Below are 24,988 nucleotides of genomic sequence, written 5' to 3'. Positions count from 1 at the left end.
CGGCATTTTGATTGAACGTCACGACCCTGCCCACCTGTGGGGAAAACAACCTATGGTTACCTAGGTTACCCCATTGGCTCACAGCAAAAACTATACCTTTTTCAAACACACTTTTGTTGTTGTCTGCTTGTTTTAGTCAATTGCAAATCTACATTTTAAAGAAAAGTACAACATGTCTACAGATTACTTTTCAACATTGCCTGCTCCTAGCGTTCTCACCACTCGTAGGGCTTCCCTTAGCTACCGACCAGAACATTTCATCTAGCCAAGACGAACAACACAAACAAACGGACTATACAGCTACAAGTAGTGAATGGAATTAAACGGACTGTACTAAATTAAATGTCTTAGCTGATTTTTGACCAGGCTACATGTAAATTGAACAACACAGCAGCATTTCGGCATGTTTTTATTTTATTTTCTGTTTAACAAAACATCGACAACGAAGTTTCCTCTTTTACAATGGGGGTCAATAGGAAAGAATGTTGGTTTTCCCCAATTTGTGAATACCTTATTATTACGGGGGTCCACTCGACAGGCGATACTAGCTACATCCTGAAATCGATATGAATTCTGGATATTGTGGTTTGCTTACAACCAGGACATTTAGATGGCCGTTTCTACAGGTGCGATGCAGAAACGCTCGTAGTGAGGAAATTCGTGATTTTGTACAACACAATATTGACATATTAATGGCCCAATACAGGGAAAGAGCAGCGGTGAAATTTCCCTTTAAGAGATTAAATAAGAATGTTTACCAATAAAATAAAGTATAATGTCTTCTTCTTCTTCAAATATAATAATATAATAAATAATAGTTCAAAGGCTATTTGCAGATCTCAGAAATAGAGTAAGCCAAGAAAACATGTGTGTTAATGGATTTAGCCACAAATGGATGAAATTATTATTAACAGAAATGCGCTCAAGAAAAAAAAACGACAAGTACCATGAAACAGTCGACCGGAAATGTATTTAGGAAGCGGAAACACGTATAACAGCGGAAGAGAATGTATACAATGGAAATCCAAAAATCAATTAAGTTATGAAAAACACCATTAATTGCTTTCTTTGTCCAGCTACACATAAAAAAATGGCGGATATCTAGACCTCGTTTATGCAAGGTTACATGGTGCGTTAAGTTACTGGATGAAAACGGCTACAATCGAGAGGTTTATTTATGATATTTAGGTAAGTTAGCTTGATAACTAATCGGCTAATTTCGCACATACTTGTTTTTTTCTATAGCTAGCTAGCTAACGTTACTGATGTTAACCGTTGCCGACATCCTATCATTAACTAGCAAGTATACTTTCTATAACAAACCGCACTTAAATTTGTAACAGTAGTTAGTTAGCTAATATCTTTCCTAGGTTGCTCTTTTTTTGACCTTTCAGTCAAATTAGCCTGGTACGTGTAGTCATTGATGCTAACATCATTAGCTAGATAGTTAACATAATTCGATAGTTAGCTGTCTACAAAGGATCATTAAGGGCCGGGAGCAAGTTAGCAAGCTGCAACAACACCCACATGACAGAGCGATTTGATCTGACTGCATCCCTTCACTCAGCAAGCCATTTGGCTAGCTAGTGTTAGCTATCATTTTAATGGGGCATTTTTAATCATGGATGTACAGCTGTTAGCTAGGTCCGTGTCACACAGTTGCGAGTTAGCTGTGTCTATACCAGAGCTACGTAGAGATGTAACTAGGGCCAATTATGCCTGAATTGCTTGAAAATGCATTGGCATATCTGATTGATCTTTATTTTATTTTTTTATCTGTGTATAGAACTACTGGAGAAGCCGAGTTTCCTGGATAGCAGCATGAGCTGATAGTTCCTGAGGTCTTCCAGAAGAGGTGACAAAAGAGAGGCTGACCGGAAGATGCCAAGAAGAAAACAACAGAATCCTCAATCTGTCAAGTGTAAGGGCTCAAACTGTCCGTTCTTATAACTATTGTTGGCTACTGTTATATAGCCTGGGTACCGGTCTGTTTGTGCTATGTATCATTCTAAACATAGATCATGTTTGGCATATGACAAAGAGTACAAGAAGTGGAATGTTAGAACAAAATAGGTCTAGATTTCAGGCCAACTGTTATATGAATTGGCCCTGTATAGAACAGTGATGGTTGCTCCATTCTGTACAGGGCAACATGCTTTAGAATGCCATTGTTAATCTTTGTACTCTAGTCTTAAAACGCGTCCTGTCTGTGTACACAGACTAACTGATAGTCACATTTTGAAATACAGGAACAACAGCATTCATTCACAACATAATTAGTTTACTGGAATGTTTGTAGGGTGTAAACTAATTTGGTAATGTTATCCAACATGGTGAACCTACTCTGAGAGGTTGGATCTTTACGTTTATATAGAGCCATAGAAATGGACATACTGTATGTGATACAACCATTCTACCCCAATAGGCATTTCACTGGAGAACCTGGCAATGCTTAAGCAATTGTTTTCACATGATAATCTTTGAGGAACAGATGAGGTCCAAAAATTATAAGAAACCATAAGGCATATAGTAAGATGCAGGAAATGACTTGAATGTGATCAGATAGCCTACAGGAAATGACTTGTACAGGCTATGTCATCAAACCAAGCTTTATTTATACAGCACATTTCAGACATGGAATGCAACACAATGTGCTTCACAGGAAGAAAAACAACAAAAACAAAAAACGGAAATATTTACTTCACAATAAACATAAGAGGATAAAAAAAACTAAAGAATATTTTTAAAAAACTGAACGACTAAAAAACACCTTAAGGAAAAGCAAAGCTAAAAAGGTGTGTTTTTAAGATCTCTTTTAAAAATGTCCACAGATTCAGCCCCCCTCAGGTTCTCTGGCAGGCTATTCCAGAGGCTGGGGGCATAGCAACTAAAGGCTGCCTCTCCATGCCTCTTGGTCCTAGGCTTTGGGCTAGTTAAAAGGTCAGTGCCAGAGGACCTGAGGGACCTACTGGGTACATCACTTAAAAGCATGTTTGACATATATATTGGGGTGCACAATCGTGGATTTAAAAACCAATAGAAGAATCTTAAAATTAATTCTAAAACTCACAGGCAGCCCAGTGCAGAGACTTTAAAACCGGTGTAATGTGTGCTCTCCGTCTGGTCTTGGTCAGTACTCATGCTGCAGCATTCTGTATGTTTTGCAGTTGACCAATGGCTTTCTTGGGTAGACCAGACAGGAGAGCATTACAGTAGTCAAGCCTGCTTGTAATAAAAGCATGGATGAGTCTCTCTGTATCAGCCTGAGAGAGAAACGGTCCCACCTTGGCAATGTTCCTCAGGTGGTAAAAAGCTATGTTGGTGACATTTCTAATGTTTGATTCAAAATTGAGTTCAGAATCTAAAATAACACCTGGGTTTTTTTACCTGGTGTTTTATCTTTATTGCCGTGAATTAAAATGTGCGTCCAGATTCTCTCTCTGTGCTTTGGCTCCAACAATAAGTACCTCGGTCTTGTCTTGATTTAGCTGGAGGAAGTTCTTAGCCATCCAAGTATTTAAATCACTAATACAGTCTAATTTATCCGTGGATCTAAAATTCTCTGGTGACATAAATGTAAAGTTGTGTATCGTCTGCGTAGCAGTGAAAATCAATGCCGTGCTTTTCTGATAACGTCATAGACACAGGGAGAATCTAAATTGCATTTCCTAGCTTTCAAATAGGCACATCCTTCTCTTCTCTCCCCTTCAACTCTACCCCCGGGTCCTATATACCTGGTAAAATAATGGTTAATTAACGACTCTAAAGTGGCCCCTATAAAATTGTTGTGATATACACTGCTCAAAAAAATAAAGGGAACACTTAAACAACACAATGTAACTCCAAGTCAGTCACAGTTCTGTGAAATCAAACTGTCCACTTAGGAAGCAACACTGATTGACAATACATTTCACATGCTGTTGTGCAAATGGAATAGACAACAGGTGGAAATTATAGGCAATTAGCAAGACACCCCCAATAAAGAAGTGGTTCTGCAGATGGTGACCACAGACCACTTCTCAGTTCCTATGCTTCCTGGCTGATGTTTTGGTCACTTTTGAATGCTGGCGGTGCTTTCACTCTAGTGGTAGCATGAGACGGAGTCTACAACCCACACAAGTGGCTCAGGTATTGCAGCTCATCCAGGATGGCACATCAATGCGAGCTGTGGCAAGAAGGTTTGCTGTGTCTGTCAGCGTAGTGTCCAGAGCATGGAGGCGCTACCAGGAGACAGGCCAGTACATCAGGAGATGTGGAGGAGGCCGTAGGAGGGCAACAACCCAGCAGCAGGACTGCTACCTCCGCCTTTGTGCAAGGAGGAGCAGGAGGAGCACTGCCAGAGCACTGCAAAATGACCTCCAGCAGGCCACAAATGTGCATGTGTCTGTTCAAACGGTCAGAAACAGACTCCATGAGGGTGGTATGAGGGCCCGACGTCCACAGGTGGGGGTTGTGCTTACAGCCCAATACCGTGCAGGACGTTTGGTATTTGCCAGAGAACACCAAGATTGGCAAATTCGCCACTGGCGCCCTGTGCTCTTCACAGATGAAAGCAGGTTCACACTGAGCACGTGACAGACGTGACAGAGTCTGGAGACGCCGTTGAGAACGTTCTGCTGCCTGCAACATCCTCCAGCATGACCGGTTTGGCGGTGGGTCAGTCATGGTGTGGGGTGGCATTTCTTTGGGGGGCCGCACAGCCCTCCATGTGCTCGCCAGAGGTAGCCTGACTGCCATTAGGTACCGAGATGAGATCCTCAGACCCCTTGTGAGACCATATGCTGGTGCGGTTGGCCCTGGGTTCCTCCTAATGCAAGACAATGCTAGACCTCGTGGCTGGAGTGTGTCAGCAGTTCCTGCAAGAGGAAGGCATTGATGCTATGGACTGGCCCGCCCATTCCCCAGACCTGAATCCAATTGAGCACATCTGGGACATCATGTCTCGCTCCATCCACCAACGCCACGTTGCACCACAGACTGTCCAGGAGTTGGCGGATGCTTTAGTCCAGGTCTGGGAGGAGATCCCTCAGGAGACCATCCGCCACCTCATCAGGAGCATGCCCAGGCATTGTAGGGAGGTCATACAGGCACGTGGAGGCCACGCGCACTACTGAGCCTCATTTTGACTTGTTTTAAGGACATTACATCAAAGTTGGATCAGCCTGTAGTGTGGTTTTCCACTTTTAATTTTGAGGGTGACTCCAAATCCAGACCTCCATGGGTTGATAAATTTGATTTCCATTGATAATTTTTGTGTGATTTTGTTGTCAGCACATTCAACTATGTAAAGAAAAAAGTATTTAATAAGATTATTTCATTCATTCAGATCTAGGATGTGTTATTTTAGTGTTCCCTTAATTTTTTTGAGCAGTGTATTTTCATTTTCCTCCAGAGATGTTAGATTGGGTTCAAGTCCGGGCTCTGGCTGGGCCACTCAAGGACATTCAGACACTTGTCCCAAAGCCACTCCTGCGTTGTCTTGGCTGTGTGGTTACGGTCGTTGTCCTGTTGGAAGGTGAACCTTCACCCCAGTCTGAGGTCCTGAGCGCTCTGGAGCAGGTTTTCATCAAGGATCTCTCTGTACTTTCCTCTGTTCATCTTTGCCTTGATCCTGACTAGTCTCCCAGTCCCTGCCGCAGAAAAACATCCCCGCAGCATGATGCTGCCACCACCATGCTTCACCGTAGGGATGGTGCCAGGTTTCCTCCAGATGTGACGCTTGGCATTCAGGCCAAAGAGTTCCATCTTGGTTTCATCAGACCAGATATTATTGTTTCTCATGGTCTGAGAGTCCTTTAGGTGCCTTTTGGCAAACTCCAAGCGGGCTGTCATGTGACTTTTACTGAGGAGTGGCTTCCGTCTGGCCACTCTACCATAAAGGCCTGATTGGTGGAGTGCTGCAGAGATGGTTGTCCTTCTGGAAGGTTCTCCCATCTTCACAGAGGAACTAGAGCTCTGTCAGAGTGACCATCGGGTTCTTGGTCACCTCCCTGACAAAGGCCCTTCCCCAATTGCTCAATTTGGCCGGGCGGCCAGCTCTAGGAAGAGTCTTGCTGGTTCCACACTTCTTCCGTTTAAGAATGATGGAGGCCACTGTGTTCTTGGGGACCTTCAATGCTGCAGAAATTGTTTGCTATCCTTCCCCAGATCTGTACCTCGACACAATTCTGTCTCGGAGCTCTACGGACAATTCCTTCGACCTGGGGAATCCTGAAGTATCTCTTTAAACAGTCTAATGCGTGGCAGCGGTGTGTTGCAGTCATTCAACCCTCTACTTTATGCAGGTCAGAAGGCAACTTTCCAGTGCTACTAATGTTGTTATCAAAACAAAATCAGACAAACCCAGAGTAGAATAGTTTACCTAGTCGGCTTGTTGTTGTGTCGTCTATGTAATAATAATAATAATAATAATAATAATAATAATAATATGCCATTTAGCAGACGCTTTTATCCAAAGCGACTTACAGTCGTGTGCATACATTTTTACGTGGTCATGTGAGATAAATATTCACCCCGAGGTGCATTCAAGTTGCGACAGGGAGGGAAACGTATTCTGACAAGGAGTCAATGCACAACTATTCTTAATGCAATTGCGGGAAAACACTTTTGAAAGCAGTTTTGGCCTTTGTTAAAGAGTGGGGTCCCAGTTGTCCATTTCTACCATCTGATTTCTTTACTCCTTCAACTGCCAGAGTTTCAATCATGGTTTAGATCATCTACAGATGCATTATAACAACATGCTGTGATTATCTGCAGAGACATTATCACAACATGCTGTGATTATCTACAGATACATTATCACAACATGCTGTGATTATCTACAGATACATTATCACAACGTTATGTGAAGATGGGAAGTCCTCAGTGCAGGAACAATATAATGAGGAGAGCGCCTCATTCTGGTCCACGCTAGTTTGTTCAGCACGTAATACTTGTTTTGCAGCCATCTAATACTTTGGTCAGGTAAAAATGTATAAAACATTTCACTATCTGACATGATGGTAGGCTACGTATTGGGCTCATTTCTGGAGGTGGAAATTATATTTTTGATGGTAGAATGTCCTTTTCTTTAAAAAGTCACCAGAACTGAGGCCGGACCCCTTAAACAAGGGGGACTGGAATTGGCCAAACTTGCAGTTTAATACATGTACAATATGATCCTCTTTCCCTAAAAGCATGATGCTTCATGACTTTCTCAAATGAAAGGGGAGGTTAACTTGGTGCCAGACAATCGATTTAAAGTTTTAGTCATGGGATTTTTGTTTGTTGCTTTAACCCCTGTGAAAAGCAAGAGAAGGAAACCCACACATACTGTAGCCTACAGATACGCCCCGAATGGCACCCGGTTCCCTATATGGTCTCTGGTCAGAAGTAGTGGACAAAACATTAAGAATACCTGCTCTTACCGTGACAGACTGACCAGGTGAATCCAGGTGAAAGCTATGATCCCTTATTGATGTCACTTGTTAAATCCACTTCAATCAGTCTAGATGAAGGGGAGGAGACAGGTTAAAGAAAGATTTTAAAGCTTTGAGACATGGATTGTGTATTTGTGCCATTCAGCTGGGGAATGGGCAAGACAGAAGATTTAAGTGCCTTTGAACGGGGTATGGTAGTAGGTGCCAGGCGCACCAGTTTGAGTGTGCCAAGAACTGCAACGCTGCTGGGTTTTTCACGCTCAACAGTTTCCCGTCTGTATCAAAGAATGGGTCACCACCCAAAGGACATCCAGCCAATTTGACACAACTGTGGGAAGCATTGGAGTCAACATGGGCCAGCATCCCTGTCGAACGCTTTCGACACCTTGTAGAGTCCATGCCCTGATGAATTGAGGCTGTTCTGAGGGCAAAAGAGGGTGCAACTCAAGATTAGGAAGGTGTTCTTAATGTTTTGTACACTCTGTGTATAGGTCAAGGGTCGGATTTTAGTTTTTAAAAAATTAACTCAAAACACATTTGTAGCTGAATTCCTGGTGATTTAATGTAGGAAATCTGTTCACTAATAAAAATACGTGATCGTGTCTCAATATAATCAAGCTAGGGAATGATTGTTATTTTGGAAATACAATCTCATTTTGGAGTTTAGTTGTGGTCAGTCTGCAGTGTGCACATTATTAGAATTATGCCCCGATAAAAATCGTCCCGCAGCTGAATCTGCTTGCCTTGGGAATAGGGTGCCATTTGGGGCATATCCATTCATGTACTGTCATGCATCACACTATCCACTAGGGGGCAGCAGAGTGTTAACTCTTTATTTTTATTTTTTTACTTAGCAAGTCAGTTAAGAACAAATTCTTATTTACAATGACGGCTTACACCGGACAAACCCGGACGACGCTGGGCCAAATGTGCACCGCTCTATGGGACTCCCAATCACGGCCGGTTGTGATACAGCCTGGAATCGAACCAGGGGGGGTCTGTAGTGACGCCTCAAGCACTGAGATGCAGTGCCTTAGACCGCTGAGAAGCAGTGCCTTAGACCGCTGAGATGCAGTGCCTTAGACCGCTGAGATGCAGTGCCTTAGACCGCTGAGATGCAGTGCCTTAGACCGCTGAGATGCAGTGCCTTAGACCGCTGCGCCACTCGGGAACTCTGAAGGCCTCTGTGGCAGACTGAAAATCACAGGCAGCTGGTGTCTTTGACTACTGGATATTCATAGCTGTGTTTATCAAGTGTGGTTTTTTTAACATTCATTTTGAGAAGTTCCAATTTCTGTCATTAAGCCTAACAAAACACGGCTTGATTTAATATTAAATAGCTTTCTAACACGTCAAGTTAAGGATCATATCACCTCTACCTTACCTGACACTCTAGACCCACTTTAATTTGCATACTGCCACAAAAGATCCACAGACGATGCAATCGCCATTGCACTGCACACTGCCCTATCCCATCTGGACAAGAGGAATACCCATGTAAGAATGCTCGTCAAACATCTCATTCCAAAATCATGGGCATTAATATGGAGTTGGTCCCCCCCTTTGCTGCTATAACAGCCTCCCCTCTTCTGGGAAGGCTTTCCACTAGATGTTGGAACATTGCTGCGGGCCTGGCTAGCAGTCGGCGTTCCAATTCATCCCAAAGGTGTTCGATGGGGTTGAGGTCAGGGCTCTGTGCAGGCCAGTCAAGTTCTTCCACACCGATCGACAAACCATTTCTGTATGGATCTCGCTTTGTGCACGGGGGCATTGTCATGCTAAAACAGGGAAGGGCCTTCCCAAAACTGTTGCCACAGTTGGAAGCACAGAATCGCCTAGAAAGTAATTGTATACTGTAACGTTAAGATTTCCCTTCACTGGAACTAAGGGGCCTAGCCTGAACCATGAAAACCATCCCCAGACCATTATTACTCCTCCACCAAACTTTACAGTTAGCACTATGCATTTGGGCAGGTAGCGTTCTCCTGGCATCCGCCAAACCCAGATTTGTCCGTCGGACTGCCAGATGGTGAAGCGTGATTCATCACTCCAGAGAACGCGTTTCCACTGCTCCAGAGTCCAATGGCGGTGAGCTTTACACCACTCCAGCCGATGGCCATGAAAACCCATTTCATGAAGTTCCCGACGAACAGTTCTTATGCTGACGTTGCTTTCCAGAGGCAGTTGGAACTCGGTAGTGAAGACAGACGATTTTTACGCGCTTCAGCACTCAGCGGTCCCGTTCTGGGAGCTTGTGTGTGGCCTACCACTTCGCTGCTGAGCCGTTGTTGCTCCTAGACATTTCCACTTCACAATAACAGCACTTACAGTTGACCGGGGGCAGCTCTAGCAGGGCAGAAATTTGATGAACTGACCTGTCAGCAACGGGTGTGGCTGAAATAGCCGAATCCACTAATTTGAAGGGATGTCCACATACTTTTGTGTGTATATATAGTGTACCTTTTTTAAAAAGTTAGGGGCGTGGATCAGAAAACCAGTCAGTATCTGGTGAGCACCATTTGCCTCATACAGCGCGACACATCACCTTCGCATAGAGTTGATCAGGCTGTTGATTGTGGCCTGTAGAATGTTGTCCCACTCTTCTTCAATAGCTGTGTGAAGTTGCTGGATATTGGCAGGAGCTGGAACACGCTGTCGATCCAGAGCATCCCAAACATGCTCAATGGGTGACATGTCTGGTGAGTATGCAGGCCATGGAAGAACTGGGACATTTTCAGCTTCCAGAAATTGTATACAGATCCTTGCAACCTGGGGCCGTGCATTAACATGCTGAAACATGAGGTGATGGCGGCAGATGAATGGCACAACAATGGGCCTCAGGATCTCATCGCGGTATCTCTGTGCATTGAAATTGCCATCGATAAAATGCAATTGTGTTCGTTGTCCGTAGCTTATGCCTGCCCATACCATAACCCCACGCCACCATGTGGCACACTGTTCACAACATTGACATCAGCAAACTGCTTGCCCACACAACGCCATACACGTGGTCGGTGGTTGTGAGGCCAGTTGGATGTACTGCTAAATTCTCTAAAACGATGTTGGAGGCGGCTTATCGTAGAGAAATAAACATTACATTCTCTGGCAACAGCTCTGGTGGACATTTCTGCAGTCAGCATGCCAATTGCACGCTCCCTCAAAACTTGAGACATCTGTGGCATTGTGTTGTGTGACAAAACTGCAAATTTTAGCGTGACCTTTTATTGTCCCCAGCACAAGGTGCACCAGTGTAATGATCATGCTGTTTAATCAGCTTCTTGATATGCCACACCTGTCAGGTGGATGGATAATCTTGGCAAAGGAGAAATGCTCACTAACAGGGATGTAAACAAATTTGTGCACAAAATTTGAGAGAAATAAGCTTTCTGTACATGTGGGAATTTTCTGGGATCTTTTATTTCAGCTCATGAAACATGGGAACAACACTTCACGTTGCATTTATATTTTTGTTCAGTTTAGTTATCGATAATGTAATGCTAGATCCCACGGGGGGACAGTATGAAAAATTGTATGCACTAACTGTAAGTCGCTCTGGATAAGAGCGTCTGCTAAATGACTAAAATGTCAATCTAATTGTTGCTCTGTGTTGCAGTGGATTCTGAAGATGGTGTAGTAACCATTGGAGCTCCAGGAATCCTGACCTTGGAGGCAGATTTCCTTCTGGGACACGACCTTGAGTTTGTTGACTCCGACCATGACAAGATCCTAGGTCTGGACGACAAGTACTCAGGTTGGTACTTCATTTATTAAAGCTTCATTTGGCCAGGTTAGCCACCAATTAGCTAAAATCTCTCTGGTGAGGGAGACCTGGGCCCGAATTTATAAAGTGTCTCTGAGGAGAGTGCTGCTGACCTAGAATCAGTTTTGCCTTTTTAAGATCTGGGTAAAATTAGATTAGATTAGCACTTCTAATGTGGTGCTTTATTATAGTTGTGCCAACCGGTATGCATTGGTTGAAGCTCAATGTTATATTCAAATCGCCCTACCATCATACTGTATATCTAAGCCAATATGACACAAATGTCGATGACAGTTGGCAAATCAACTTGATTTCTGACAGGGTTGTTAGCATTAGCATAATTTCTGACAGGGTTGTTAGCATTAGGATCATTTCTGACAGGGTTGTTAGCATTAGGGGTCATCATTTCTGACAGGGTTGTTAGCATTAGGGGTCATCATTTCTGACAGGGTTGTTAGCATTAGGGGTCATCATTTCTGACAGGGTTGTTAGCATTAGGGGTCATCATTTCTGACAGAGTTGTTAGCATTAGCATCATTTCTGACAGGGTTGTTAGCATTAGGGGTCATCATTTCTGACAGGGTTGTTAGCATTAGGGGTCATCATTTCTGACAGGGTTGTTAGCATTAGCATCATTTCTGACAGAGTTGTTAGCATTAGCATCATTTCTGACAGGGTTGTTAGCATTAGGGGTCATCATTTCTGACAGGGTTGTTAGCATTAGGGGTCATCATTTCTGACAGGGTTGTTAGCATTAGCATAATTTCATATAGTTTAATTTTATTGTTATTCTTTTGTATTTTATGTTTGTTGTGTAGTAAGTATTTCAGTTTATTTGTTTTTTTTCCCCTGTGAAACACGTTGTTGCATTCCATGTCTAAATAAAGCTTGATTTTGATTTGATCAGACCATTTTTTTTGTCAGAATCTAGCTCAAATTCTAGACGTCGAATTAAAACAAGGCTACGTCGTCTGTAAGGTAACCGTTAAACTTAGATCCATTTGGACTGAGTAAGTTTGTAGGTGCAACAGATTTGATTAAATTCACTATTTACCGCTCTCACGTGCACATTTCTGGCCAATAAAAACCAACGATGTGCTACCTTTTTTGTAGCATTTCTGACAATGCTCACATCTTTTCAGCGGAATCGGAGTTCTAAAACCGGTGCAGTTCAGTTGCTGTGCAACAGGAGCAACTAGCTAGGAGAAGGCTAGCAGCTGTATCTAGCTAGCTAATGCCAGTTGGATGAGAAGCAAAAGGTAGCTAGCTAGCTAGGTATATTTAGCTATGGAAGGTTTTTTTATATGGCTTAAGTCATCAGAGCACAAACATAAGTTAGCGAACCTCCTTGGCTGCTATTACTGTTGAAGTCAGAAGTTTACATACACTTAGGTTGGAGTCATTAAAACTCGTTTTTCAACCACTCCACAAATTTCTTGTTAACAAACTATAGTTTTGGCAAGTCGGTTAGGACATCTACTTTGTGTATGACACAAGTAAATTTTCCAACAATTGTTTACAGACATTATTTCACTTATAATTCACTGTATCACAATTCCAGTGGGTCAGAAGTTGACATACACTAAGTTGACTGTGCCTTTAAACAGCTTGGAAAATTCCAGAAAATGATGTCATGGCTTTAGAAGCTTCTGATAGGCTAATTGACATCATTTCAGTCAATTGGAGGTGTACCTGTGGATGTATTTCAAGGCCTACCTTCAAACTCAGTGCCTCTTTGCTTGACATCATGGGAAAATCTAAAGAAATCAGCCAAGACCTCAGAAAAAAAACTGTAGACCTCCACAAGTCTGGTTCATCCTTGGGAGCAATTTCCAAACACCTGAAGGTACCACGTTCATCTGTACAAACAATAGTACGCAAGTATAAACACCATGGGACCACGTAGCCGTCATACCGCTCAGGAAGGAGACGCATTCTGTCTCCTAGAGATGAATGTACTTTGGTGCGAAAAGTGCAAATCAATCCCAGAACAACAGCAAACGACCTTGTGAAGATGCTGGAGGAAACAAAAGTAACTATATCCACAATAAAATGAGTCCTATATCGACATAACCTCAAAGGCCGCTCAGCAAGGAAGAAGCCACTGCTCCAAAACCGCCATAAAATGCCAAACTACGGTTTGCAACTGCACATGGGGACAAAGATCATATTTTTTGGAGAAATGTCCTTTGGTCTGATTAAACAAAAATAGAACTGTTTGGACATAATGACCATCATGGAGGAAAAAGGGGGTCGCTTGCAAGCTGAAGAACACATTTACATTACATTTACATTTTAGTCATTTAGCAGACGCTCTTATCCAGAGCGACTTACAGGAGCAATTAGGGTTAAGTGCCTTGCTCAAGGGCACATCGACAGATTTTTCACCTAGTCGGCTCGGGGATTAGAACCAGCGACCTTTCGATTACTGGCACAACGCTCTAAACCACTAAGCTACCTGCCGCCCCACCATCCCAACCGTGAAGCACGGGGGTGGCAGCATCAAGCTGTGGGGATGCTTTGCTGCAGGAGGGACTGGTGCACTTCACAAAATAGATGACATCATGAAGAAGGAAAATTTTGGATATATTTAGGCAACATCTCAAGACATCAGTCAGGAAGTTAAAGCTTGTTCGCAAATGGGTCTTCCAAATGGACAATGACCCCAATCATACTTCCAAAGTTGTGGCAAAATGGCTTAAGGACAACAAAGTCAAGGTGTTGGAGTGGCCATCACAAAGCCCTGACCTCAATCCTATGGAAAATGTGTGGGCAGAACTGAAAAAACGTGTGCGAGCAAGGAGGCCTACAAACCTGACTCAGTTACACCAGCTCTGTCAGGAGGAATGGGCCAAAATTCACCCAACTTATTGTGGGAAGCTTGTGGAAGGCTACCCGAAACAATTGACCCAAGTTAAACAATTTAAAGGCAATGCTACTAAATACTAATTGAGTGTATGTTAACTTCTGACCCACTGGGAATGTGATGAAATAAATAAAAGCTGAAATAAATCGTTATCTCTACTATTATTCTGACATTTCACATTCTTAAAATAAAGTGGTGATCCTAACTGACCTAAGACAGGGAATGTTTACTAGGATTAAATGTCAGGAGTTTAAATGTATTTGGCTAAGGTGTATGTAAACTTCTGACTTCAACTATATATATATATATACACTGCTCAAAAAAATAAAGGGAACACTAAAATAACACATCCTAGATCTGAATGAATGAAATAATCTTATTAAATACTTTTTTCTTTACATAGTTGAATGTGCTGACAACAAAATCACACAAAAATTATCAATGGAAATCAAATTTATCAACCCATGGAGGTCTGGATTTGGAGTCACCCTCAAAATTAAAGTGGAAAACCACACTACAGGCTGATCCAACTTTGATGTAATGTCCTTAAAACAAGTCAAAATGAGGCTCAGTAGTGTGTGTGGCCTCCACGTGCCTGTATGACCTCCCTACAACACCTGGGCATGCTCCTGATGAGGTGGTGGATGGTCTCCTGAGGGATCTCCTCCCAGACCTGGACTAAAGCATCCGCCAACTCCTGGACAGTCTGTGGTGCAACGTGGCGTTGGTGGATGGAGCGAGACATGTCCCAGATGTGCTCAATTGGATTCAGGTCTGGGGAACGGGCGGTCCATAGCATCCTCAGGAACTGCTGACACACTCCAGCCACATGAGGTCTAGCATTGTCTTGCATTAGGAGGAACCCAGGGCCAACCACACCAGCATATGGTCTCACAAGGGGTCTGAGGATCTCATCTCGGTACCTAATGGCAGTCAGGCTACCTCTGGCGAGTACATGGAGGGCTGTGCGGCCCCCCAAAGAAATGCCACCCCACACCATGACTGACCCACCGCCAAACCGGTCATTCTGGAGGATGTTGCAGGCAGCAGAACGTTCTCCACGGCGTCTCCAGACTCTGTCACATCTGTCACGTGCTCAGTGTGAACCTGCTTTCATCTGTGAAGAGCACAGGGCGCCAGTGGCGAATTTGCCAATCTTGGTGTTCTCTGGCAAATGCCAAACGTCCTGCACGGTGTTGGGCTGTAAGCACAACCCCCACCTGTGGACGTCGGGCCCTCATACCACCCTCATGGAGTCTGTTCCTGACCGTTTGAGCAGACACATGCACATTTGTGGCCTGCTGGAGGTCATTTTGCAGGGCTCTGGCAGTGCTCCTCCTGCTCCTCCTTGCACAAAGGCGGAGGTAGCAGTCCTGCTGCTGGGTTGTTGCCCTCCTACGGCCTCCTCCACGTCTCCTGATGTACTGGCCTGTCTCCTGGTAGCGCCTCCATGCTCTGGACACTACGCTGACAGACACAGCAAACCTTCTTGCCACAGCTCACATTGATGTGCCATCCTGGATGAGCTGCACTACCTGAGCCACTTGTGTGGGTTGTAGACTCTGTCTCATGCTACCACTAGAGTGAAAGCACCGCCAGCATTCAAAAGTGACCAAAACATCAGCCAGGAAGCATAGGAACTGAGAAGTGGTCTGTGGTCACCAACTGCAAAACCAGTCCTTTATTGGGGGTGTCTTGCTAATTGCCTATAATTTCCACCTGTTGTCTATTCCATTTGCACAACAGCATGTGAAATGTATTGTCAATCAGTGTTGCTTCCTAAGTGGACAGTTTGATTTCACAGAAGTGTGATTGACTTGGAGTTACATTGTGTTGTTTAAGTGTTCCCTTAATTTTTTTGAGCAGTGTATATATATATATATATATACATACCAGCTCTGGGAAAACTGCCATGCTGCTAATGTATAATACATGCACACACCAGAATGTTGCTGTTAGAAAATCCAGTGCAAATTCTAGCCCTTACCTTATGCATTAGTTCAGTACGCAGTTCCTCCCCTCTCAATGACATGTTCTTCTTATCATTATAATCCAAATGTGCTCTGACTGATCAACACAGTGCCAAGTTAATTTTCAATGTGTTCCCGGAAACCTGAATTCGCCATCAACAAGTAAACAAATAGCAGGGGTGCGTGCGTGTTGCAACAACAACAACAATAACAACAACAACAACAACATCATCATAAACAATCATTCCTTGCTTGCTGGACCTGTGCGTAGTCAAAAGAAAATGCCATGCTTGCTAACTTGGTTAGCTATGTGATAAAATGAAACAGTTTTCAACACATCAACTGTTATAGACAAATATTTTACCAAGCAAGATAATTAAATGTTCAATTAGTACTGAGTGAATTAACAAACATTTTGGAGCGAAAACGTGTGCTGTCATCACCAAACTGTACATTTTTAAATAGTGACAATTTTACAAATCTGGAACAGGGTTCGTAGCGCACCTGGGATTTGAAGGTCCTGGGTTTGCCTACCGGAGGGGATATTCTGACCATTCCCTTTTGTGTATAGTTTTTGACACCCCCCTCCCTTTCCCGGTGGCTCTAACCAGAATAGAAAGAGGAGTGGGAGGCCCCGGTGCACAACTGAGCAAGAGGACAAATACATTAGAGTGTCTAGTTTGAGAAACAGACGCCTCACAGGTCCTCAACTGGCAGCTTCATTAAATAGTACCCGCAAAACAAGTCTCAACGTCAAAAGTGAAGAGGCGACTCCGGGATGCTGACCTTCTAGGCAGAGTTGCAAAGAAGTCCAGTGTCTGTGTTTTTTTGCCCATCTTAATCTTTTATTTTTATTGGCCAGTCTGAGATATGGCTTCTTCTTTGCAACTCTGCCTAGAAGGTCAACATCCCGGAGTCGCCTCTTCACTGTTGACGTTGAGACTGGTGTTTTGCGGGTACTATTTAATGAAGCTGCCAGTTGAGGACCTGTGAGGCATCTGTTTCTCAAACTAGACACTCTAATGTATTTGTCCTCTTGCTCAGTTGTGCACCGGGGCCTCCCACTCCTCTTTCTATTCTGGTTAGAGCCAGTTTGCGCTGTTCTGTGAAGGGAGTAGTACACAGCGTTGTACGAGATATTCAGTTTCTTGACAATTTCTCGCATGGAATAGCCTTCATTTCTCAGAACAAGAATAGACTGATGAGTTTCAGAAGAAAGTTATTTGTTTCTGGCCATTTTGAGCCTGTAATCGAACCCACAATTGCTGATGCTCCAGATACTCAACTAGTCTCAAGAAGGCCAGTTTTATTGCTTATTTAATCAGCACAACAGTTTTCAGCTGTGCTAACATAATTGCAAAAGGTTTTTCTAATGATCAATTAGCCTTTTAAAATGATAAACTTGGATTAGCAAACACGTGTCATTGGATCACAGGACTGATGGTCGCTGATAATGGGCCTCTGTACGCCTATGTAGATATTCCATTACAAATCAGCCGTTTACAACATTAACTATGTCTACACTGTATTTCTGATCAATTTGATGTTATTTTAATGGACAAAAAAATTGCTTTTCTTTCAAAAACAAGGACATTTCTAAGTGACCTCAAACTTTTGAACGGTAGTGTTTATTCCACATTAGTATACCCTTTTCCACAAATGTAGTTTTACATCTGACAAACTGCTATGAACCGAGTTTAAACACATTTTTCATAAGGCCTAAAGATATCAATATTATATAATTTAGCAAACGTTGTAAAGATGATTGCATTTCCACTGTCATTTTAAATTACGTAGGAGCATGTAGAATACAGTTCTATTTCTACTGTGATGTCAGTGGCTGATTTGTGTGAGCTTGTTTTTGCACAAACCATTTTTTTTTTAGAATGGTTTTTTTATTCTACTGCCTCCCAAATATATTTGAATATTGTTCTAAACAATAACAATTCTTATTGTTTGTCCCCCTGCAGTAGAACAGGTAGAGGTGTCTTATCATGGTGTCTTTAACCCTGTCTTTAACCCTGTCTTTAACCCTGTGTCTTATCATGGTGTCTTTAACCCTGTCTTTAACCCTGTGTCTGATCATGGTGTCTTTAACCCTGTCTTTAACCCTGTGTCTTATCATGGTGTCTATAACCCTGTGTCTTATCATGGTGTCTATAACCCTGTGTCTTATCATGGTGTCTATAACCCTGTGTCTTATCATGGTGTCTATAACCCTGTGTCTTATCATGGTGTCTATAACCCTGTGTCTTATCATGGTGTCTATAACCCTGTGTCTTATCATGGTGTCTATAACCCTTTATAAATAAATGTGATCGATTGATTGTCTTTAACCCTGTGTCTTATCATGGTGTCTTTAACCCTGTCTTTAACCCTGTGTCTTATCATGGTGTATATAACCCTGTGTCTTATCATGGTGTCTATAACCCTGTGTCTTATCATGGTGTCTATAACCCTGTGTCTTATCATGGTGTCTATAACCCTGTCCTTAACCATGTCTTATCATGGTGTCTATAACCCTGTGTCTTATCATGGTGTCTTTAACCCTGTGTCTTATCATAGTGTATTTTAACCCCGTAAAGACTGTAAAGATTTATCCTCAATGTTTTTGTGCCTTTCCCCCTGCTGAAGACTCAGTATGGGCAGTCATTGGCTTCTCTGTGTAACATGTCTTATGATGTTGTCTTAAACCCTGTGAATCTACACAGACTGGACAAAACATTAGGAATACCTGCTCTTTCCATGACATAGACTGACCAAGTGAATCCAGGTGAAAGCTATGATCCCTTATTGATGTCACTTGTTAAATCCACTTCAATCAGTGTAGATGAAGGGGACGAGACAGGTTTAAGAAGGACTTTTAAGCCTAGAGTCAGTTGAGACATGGATTGTGTATGTGTGCCATTCAGAGTGTGAAGTGCCTTTTGAACAGGGTATGGTAGTAGGTGCCAGGCGCACCGGTTAGTGTCAAGAACTGCAACTCTGCTGTGTTTTTCACGCTCAACTGTTTGCCGTGTGTATCAAGTATGGTCCACCACCCAAAGGACATCCAGCCAACTTGATACAACTGTGAGAAGCATTGGAGTCAACATGGGCCAGCATCCCCTGTGGAACCCTTTCGACAGCTTGTAGAGTCCATGCCCCGACGAATTGAGGGAGATGCAACTCAATATTAGGAAGGTGTTCCTATTGTTTGGTCTATTCCTCATACTGCTGTTTTCTGTCTCCCCTGTAGACTCCGTAGCGGCTGAGATCGGCTTCTCTGTGTACTCTCTGGGTGATGAGGAGAGTTGTCTCAGTATGGAGAGTGACGCAGACGACCGAGACCCTCGTACCGCCACCGCCACCCGCACCGCCACGGAGAGCCAGGGTGACCAGGAGGAGGGCCCCGACCACCAGCCCCCCTTTCCCCCCTACCTGTCCTGCCGGGGCTGTGGCCAGGACCTAGTGGGACCCTACTGTCACCGTTGCTGCAAGGGAGGAAGTGGGGACTTCAGCGCCGCGTTCGGCGGCTTTCGCTACGGTTCGCGATCACAGGCGGACGATGGCGAGGAAGGAGACGGAGGCGGGATAGACGGCGCTGATGGAACGGACGATAACTCCACGATGGGTGACGACGGTCCGTCCTCCAAGCTCTACTCCTGCCAGCTGTGTGGCTTCTCCTCCCGTTACGCCAACCACGTCAAGAGGCACATGAAGACTCACAACGGGGAGAAGCCGTACCACTGCCCCCTGTGTACCTACGCCTCAGCCCAGCTGGTCAACCTGCAGAGACACCTGAGGATTCACACTGGGGAGAAACCATACAGGTGTGACTCCTGCTCCTTCGCCTGCAGTTCCCTAGGCAACCTGAAGAGGCATCAGAGGATGCATGTGGCGGGACAGGAAGCAGTCAGACCTGCTAGTGGACCTCCTATTGGTCCCTCTGCGGGTGGGTGTGGTGTAAAGAGGCACTGGGAGGATGAGCCTAGTGCTTCAACTGAAGGTAATGTCCAAAGTCTTTCCATGAAAAACGTGAATTAAAGAGTTAAGGTCTGGACTATTTCTCAAGTTAGACCATTTTGAATAGTTTTAAAGATGTGTTCTTGTATATTTTCCTAAAATTATATTGTGTATGTATTTATATATTTAGGCAATAATTCTAGTTTTTTTTTTTCAGCTGAACTTGTTTCTCCCACGTCTGATCTCTTTCCAGAAGCCCTAAAGCCCGACCAGAACCTCCACGTAGGAGGCCATAGCAGAGACTACTTGCCATGCTGTGATGGACTGACGGTACCACCACCGCCAGAGCTCCCTGAGCACCAGCCCTCAAGACTTCTGGAGGCGCCTGGCTGTGGACCTGGGACTGGGTCTATGACTGGGGCTAGGGCTGAGTCTGGGAGTAGGACTGGGGGTTTAGGAGGGTCTTTGACCGGGTCTATGACTGGGGCTAGGGCTGAGTCTGGGAGAAGGACTGGGGGTTTAGGAGGGTCTTTGACCGGGGCTATGACTGGGGCTAGGGCTGAGTCTGGGAGAAGGACTGGGGCTTTAGGAGGGTCTTTGACCGGGGCTAGGCTCGGAGCTGTGGTGGGAGCGAAGTCAGAGGACACACACAGGGACTCTCTCCCTCCGTTCCCGTTCCTTTTCACCTGTCGTCTCTGTGGTATCCCCCTGGAGGACGAGGACGGCTCCACCACCCAGATCTGTGCCAAGTGCACCCTGGACATGCTGAACAAAGACTCATCCGGCCCCAACAGCCCCGGGGAGCGCGGGGACAAGGTCTACACCTGCAGCGCCTGTCCCTTCCTCACCCACTACCCCAACCACCTGGCGCGACACATGAAGACACACAGCGGCGAGAAGCCCTACAAGTGCCCTCAGTGCGACTACGCCTCCGCCCACTTCGACAACCTGAAACGCCACCACAGAGTCCACACGGGCGAGAAGCCGTACAAGTGCCACCTGTGTGACTACGCCTGTGGCAACCTGGCTAACTTAAAACGCCACCAGCGGGTCCACTCGGGCGCCAAGCCGTTCCAGTGCGCGGCGTGCAGCTACAGCTGTAACCAGAGCATGAACCTGAAGAGACACATGCTGAGACACACGGGCGAGAAGCCCTACAAATGCCAGGAGTGTGGCTACACCACGGGACACTGGGACAACTACAAACGCCACCAGAAGAAACACGGCCTCGCCACCGACGGATGGGTCAAAGTTCAGATGCCAGGTGCCCATGAGGAGGAGGAGGAGGAGGAAGAAGGGGAGGAAGAGAGGGTGGTGGGACAGCCGCAGAGGAAAGAAGGAGAGATGGTGATGCAGTATATGTCCAGATAAGAGGAAAGGGAGAGCTGGGCCATACATTTTTAACATGCATTACATTGGAAAAAGACTTGAAAATAAAAGCAAATCTACCAGCAAAATCCTAGATTGTTTTCTCAACGTCCTTATGTTTTTTTTTTTGTGTTGTTATTTTGTCAACTATCTTCGGTGGCTGCTATGTACAATTATAAAATATGATAGTGATTTATGTTTTGATGCCTTTGGACACAGAAGGAGTGGGATGGAGGAAGCTATTCAGACCCTCTGGTTGTTGTTGTTGCCAGACAAATGGACTGGGATGAGTCATCTACTTTAACATTCCCCTAAAGCCCAAACCCCTGCCTGAAGTCATTTCACATTGTGGCTTACAACCACTATTTATCCTCTTCATACAGATGTAGGACCTTAATTTGAGCCAGTTTGCTACAGCAGGAAAATAATCCTGCAGCAACAGGAAATGTGAATTATTATGTGGATTATAATTAATGGATACATTTTTTTTCTTTAGGGCAAATCAAGTCTGACATTTTCAAAGTGGAAATTCCACATTTTAGAAGCCTTTTTAAAACTCAAATACACTACAAGTTAACTTGGAAAATTCTCTACAACTAAAGTGATAAAATGAAGATCCTACATCTGCAGCAGTCTAGTATGCTATTCCAACCCCTCTACTGTCCACTCCCATCTTCCATAGCTCCTCCCTTCTCTCCTCCTCAACCCCTTATCGCTGTATCGCCATAACAACCACCTATTGTTACATCCTGGGGGCGTGTTCAGCAGGACGCAGCGTTTTGGAACGTTCAGATAGAAATATACTATGTAGAACCAACATGCCTCTGACGTGTAGAACAAGGAATAATGTTGACCCTTATTCATGGCATTTCTATCTGCAACGTTCCAAAACGTCTGGCTACTGAACCTGGCCTCGTTTTGAGAAAGGCCCTCGAACGGAGAGCGTATGGACTTAGCCTGATCCGTACTCTCTTGCTGACCAACTGCTGTCATTGACCATAGGTGTTGGCAAGACCGCACAAACGGATCTGGGACCAGAGGGGTATACGTTAGCCAGAGAACTTTGATAAACAACCAGAAATATAAACTTAGATACTTTTGGTCATGTAGTGTATGTGGACACATGCTCATCGAACATCTCATTCCAAAATCATGGGCATTAATATGGAGTTGGTCTCCCCTTTGCTGCTATAACAGCCTCCACTCTTCTGGGAAGGCTTTCCACTAGATGTTGGAACATTGCTGCGGGGACTTGCTTCCATTCAGCCACAAGAGCATTACTGAGTTCAGCACTGATGTTGGGCGATTAGGCCTGGCTCACAGTCGGCGTTCCAAAGGTGTTCGATGGGGTTGAGGTCAGGGCTCTGTGCAGGTCAGTCATGTTCTTCCACACCGATCTCGACAAACCATTTCTGTATGGACCTCGCTTTGTGCACGGGGACATTGTCATGTTGAAACAGGAAAGGGCCTTCCCAAAACTATTGCCACAATGTTGGAAGCACAGAATCGTCTAGAACGCCATTGTATACTGTAGCGTTAAGATTTCCCTTCACTGGAACTAAGGGGCCTAGGCCCGAACCATGAAAAACAGCCCCAGACCATTATTCCTCCTCCACCAAACTTTACAGATGGCACTATGCATTGGGCCAGGTAGCGTTCACCTGGCATCTGCCAAACCCAGATTAGTCCGTCGGACTGCCAGATGGTGAAGCGTGATTCATCACTCCAGAGAACGCGTTGTCACTGCTCCAGAGTCCAATGGCGGCGAGCTTTACACCACTCCAGCCGACGCTTGGCATTGCACATGGTGATCTTAGGCCTGTGTGCGGCTGCTCGGCCACAGAAACCCATTTCATGAAGCTCCCGACAAACAGTTATTGTGCAGACGTTGTTTCCAGAGGCAGTTTGGAACTTGGTACTGAGTGTTGCAACTGAGGAAATACTATTTTTACACGCTACTCACTTCAGCACTCGGCGGTCCCGTTCTGGGAGCTTGTGTGGCCTATCACTTCGCGGCTGAGCCGTTGTTGCTCCTAGACGTTGCCACAATAACAGCACTTACAGTTGACCGTGGCAGCTCTAGCAGGGCAGAAATTTGACAAACCGACGGTGCCACGTTGAGATTGCATGGCGTGTGCTCGAGTTTTATACACCTGTCAGCAACGGGTGTGGCTGAAAATAGCAGAATCCACTCATTTGAAGGGGTGTCCACATACTGCTGTATATATAGTGAATGTGTTTTTGGTTGTTGAGTCAATTAGAGTAGACGATTCCCATTTCAAGCTGATTTTTAAAATTACAAACTAACCTTATTTAGGCAAGTTGTAGTATATCCCTCAGGCTGGTGTAGTGTGTTGCTGTGGAAACGCTCGCTGTGTTCATATCGACTGTGAAATGATCCCATTTGTTACATCCTTCTGTTTTGTTTTTACTTGAAGAAGCAACAATGCGTCCCAAATGACACCCTATTCCCCAATGGGCCCTGTTCAAAAGTAGTGCACTAATAAATGGAAGAGAGTCATTTGGGACGCATCCCCAAGACGACACATAGTAAACGTTTTTTAAAGCATGATCTGAGAAGTGTCAACTGGATATATAGCGTTTATTTTGTTTACGTGACGATCCTCATTAGAAGTTCATATTTTTTTTAAATGATATAACTTTTTTATTTTTCCTATCTTGAAGAATGTGTGACTGTGGCATTATGCTTGTTATACGGGAGAAATATACAAAAGGACCATGAACTTCTTACTATATGCAGTGTAAAAAAAAAAAAAAATAGTTGTAAAGAAATTATGGATAATCTGAAATGCATTGATTCGTCCAGCCTGAAGTGCCCCACATTACCTGTGTATGTAGAAGATTAGGGTTGGGGTCCATTTTCATTTAAGTCAATTCAGAAGTAAACTGATTCAAATTCCTATTTTCCTCATTGGAAAAACAAGGACAATTGGAACTTCACTTTCAATTGAAATGGAATTGATCCCAACCCTGGTGGAATGTCTTTATTTTTTACTGTGTGTAGAAGGGGAGACGACGTCTTGTGTTAAGACAGACGTGTGTGGCTCTTATGTCCAGCCCTATCTACGGCTCTTATGTCCAGCCCTATCTACGGTCCCATAATTGCCTTAAGTATTTTGAAATAAACACATGGACTTTGTGTTCACTCAGTGTGAGATTAGACTGCTTTCTTTGCTTCTATTTATTTGGGGCCTGATTCCGATTTTAGGAAATTACGCACTTCTCAGTAGTTTGTGGTTCCTTTGCGCACGCTGAATAAATGGAATTAAATCACTGAAAACCCTCCCACTTGCTGGCCTATATATATAATATAATATAATATAATATAATATATATATATATATATATATATATATATATATATATATATATATATATATATATATATATATATATATATAATATGGAGTTTTCATTCAATACGGTGTATCATCCCTTTAAATACATATACCTTTTTAGTTCGAATTTTGTCAAGACTCACTAGAATATAGAGAGAACGGGTTCAGAATGTTAGGGATCAATTAAAGAAAGCCGTCGGAATATATGCATATTAGTCCCCGTCGCAGCACAAATTGTTAGATTTAAAAATACTCAATTATATTTATTTTAAATTGGTATTTTACCCCCTTTATCTCCCCAA

General features: G+C 43.9%; 1 protein-coding gene across 4 annotated transcripts in view; it reads left to right on the top strand.

The window, feature by feature from the left end:
• LOC311125949 (zinc finger protein 513-like) overlaps positions 1–21,439 on the top strand; it is a 28,438-nt gene extending 6,999 nt beyond the window's left edge. Inside the window, exons 1-5 of one of the 4 annotated variants that reach the window (XM_084199974.1) lie at positions 982–1,188; positions 1,787–1,921; positions 11,032–11,169; positions 19,253–20,002; positions 20,177–21,439. In XM_084199974.1, coding sequence (XP_084056100.1) covers positions 1,882–1,921; positions 11,032–11,169; positions 19,253–20,002; positions 20,177–21,330 — 2,082 coding nt within the window. In that variant the 5' untranslated portion in view covers positions 982–1,188; positions 1,787–1,881 and the 3' untranslated portion in view covers positions 21,331–21,439. Of the gene's footprint in view, positions 1–981; positions 1,189–1,786; positions 1,922–11,031; positions 11,170–19,252; positions 20,003–20,176 lie in introns of those variants that run through there. The other 3 variants (XM_084199976.1, XM_084199977.1, XM_084199975.1) reach the window with 3 other exon arrangements.
• Positions 21,440–24,988: the final 3,549 nt, after the last annotated feature.

Source organism: Coregonus lavaretus, assembly GCF_964263955.1.
Source record: "Coregonus lavaretus genome assembly, contig: HAP1_SCAFFOLD_1997, whole genome shotgun sequence".
Classification (NCBI taxonomy): Eukaryota; Metazoa; Chordata; class Actinopteri; order Salmoniformes; family Salmonidae; genus Coregonus; species Coregonus lavaretus.
This window is presented reverse-complemented; position numbering and strand designations above follow the sequence as displayed.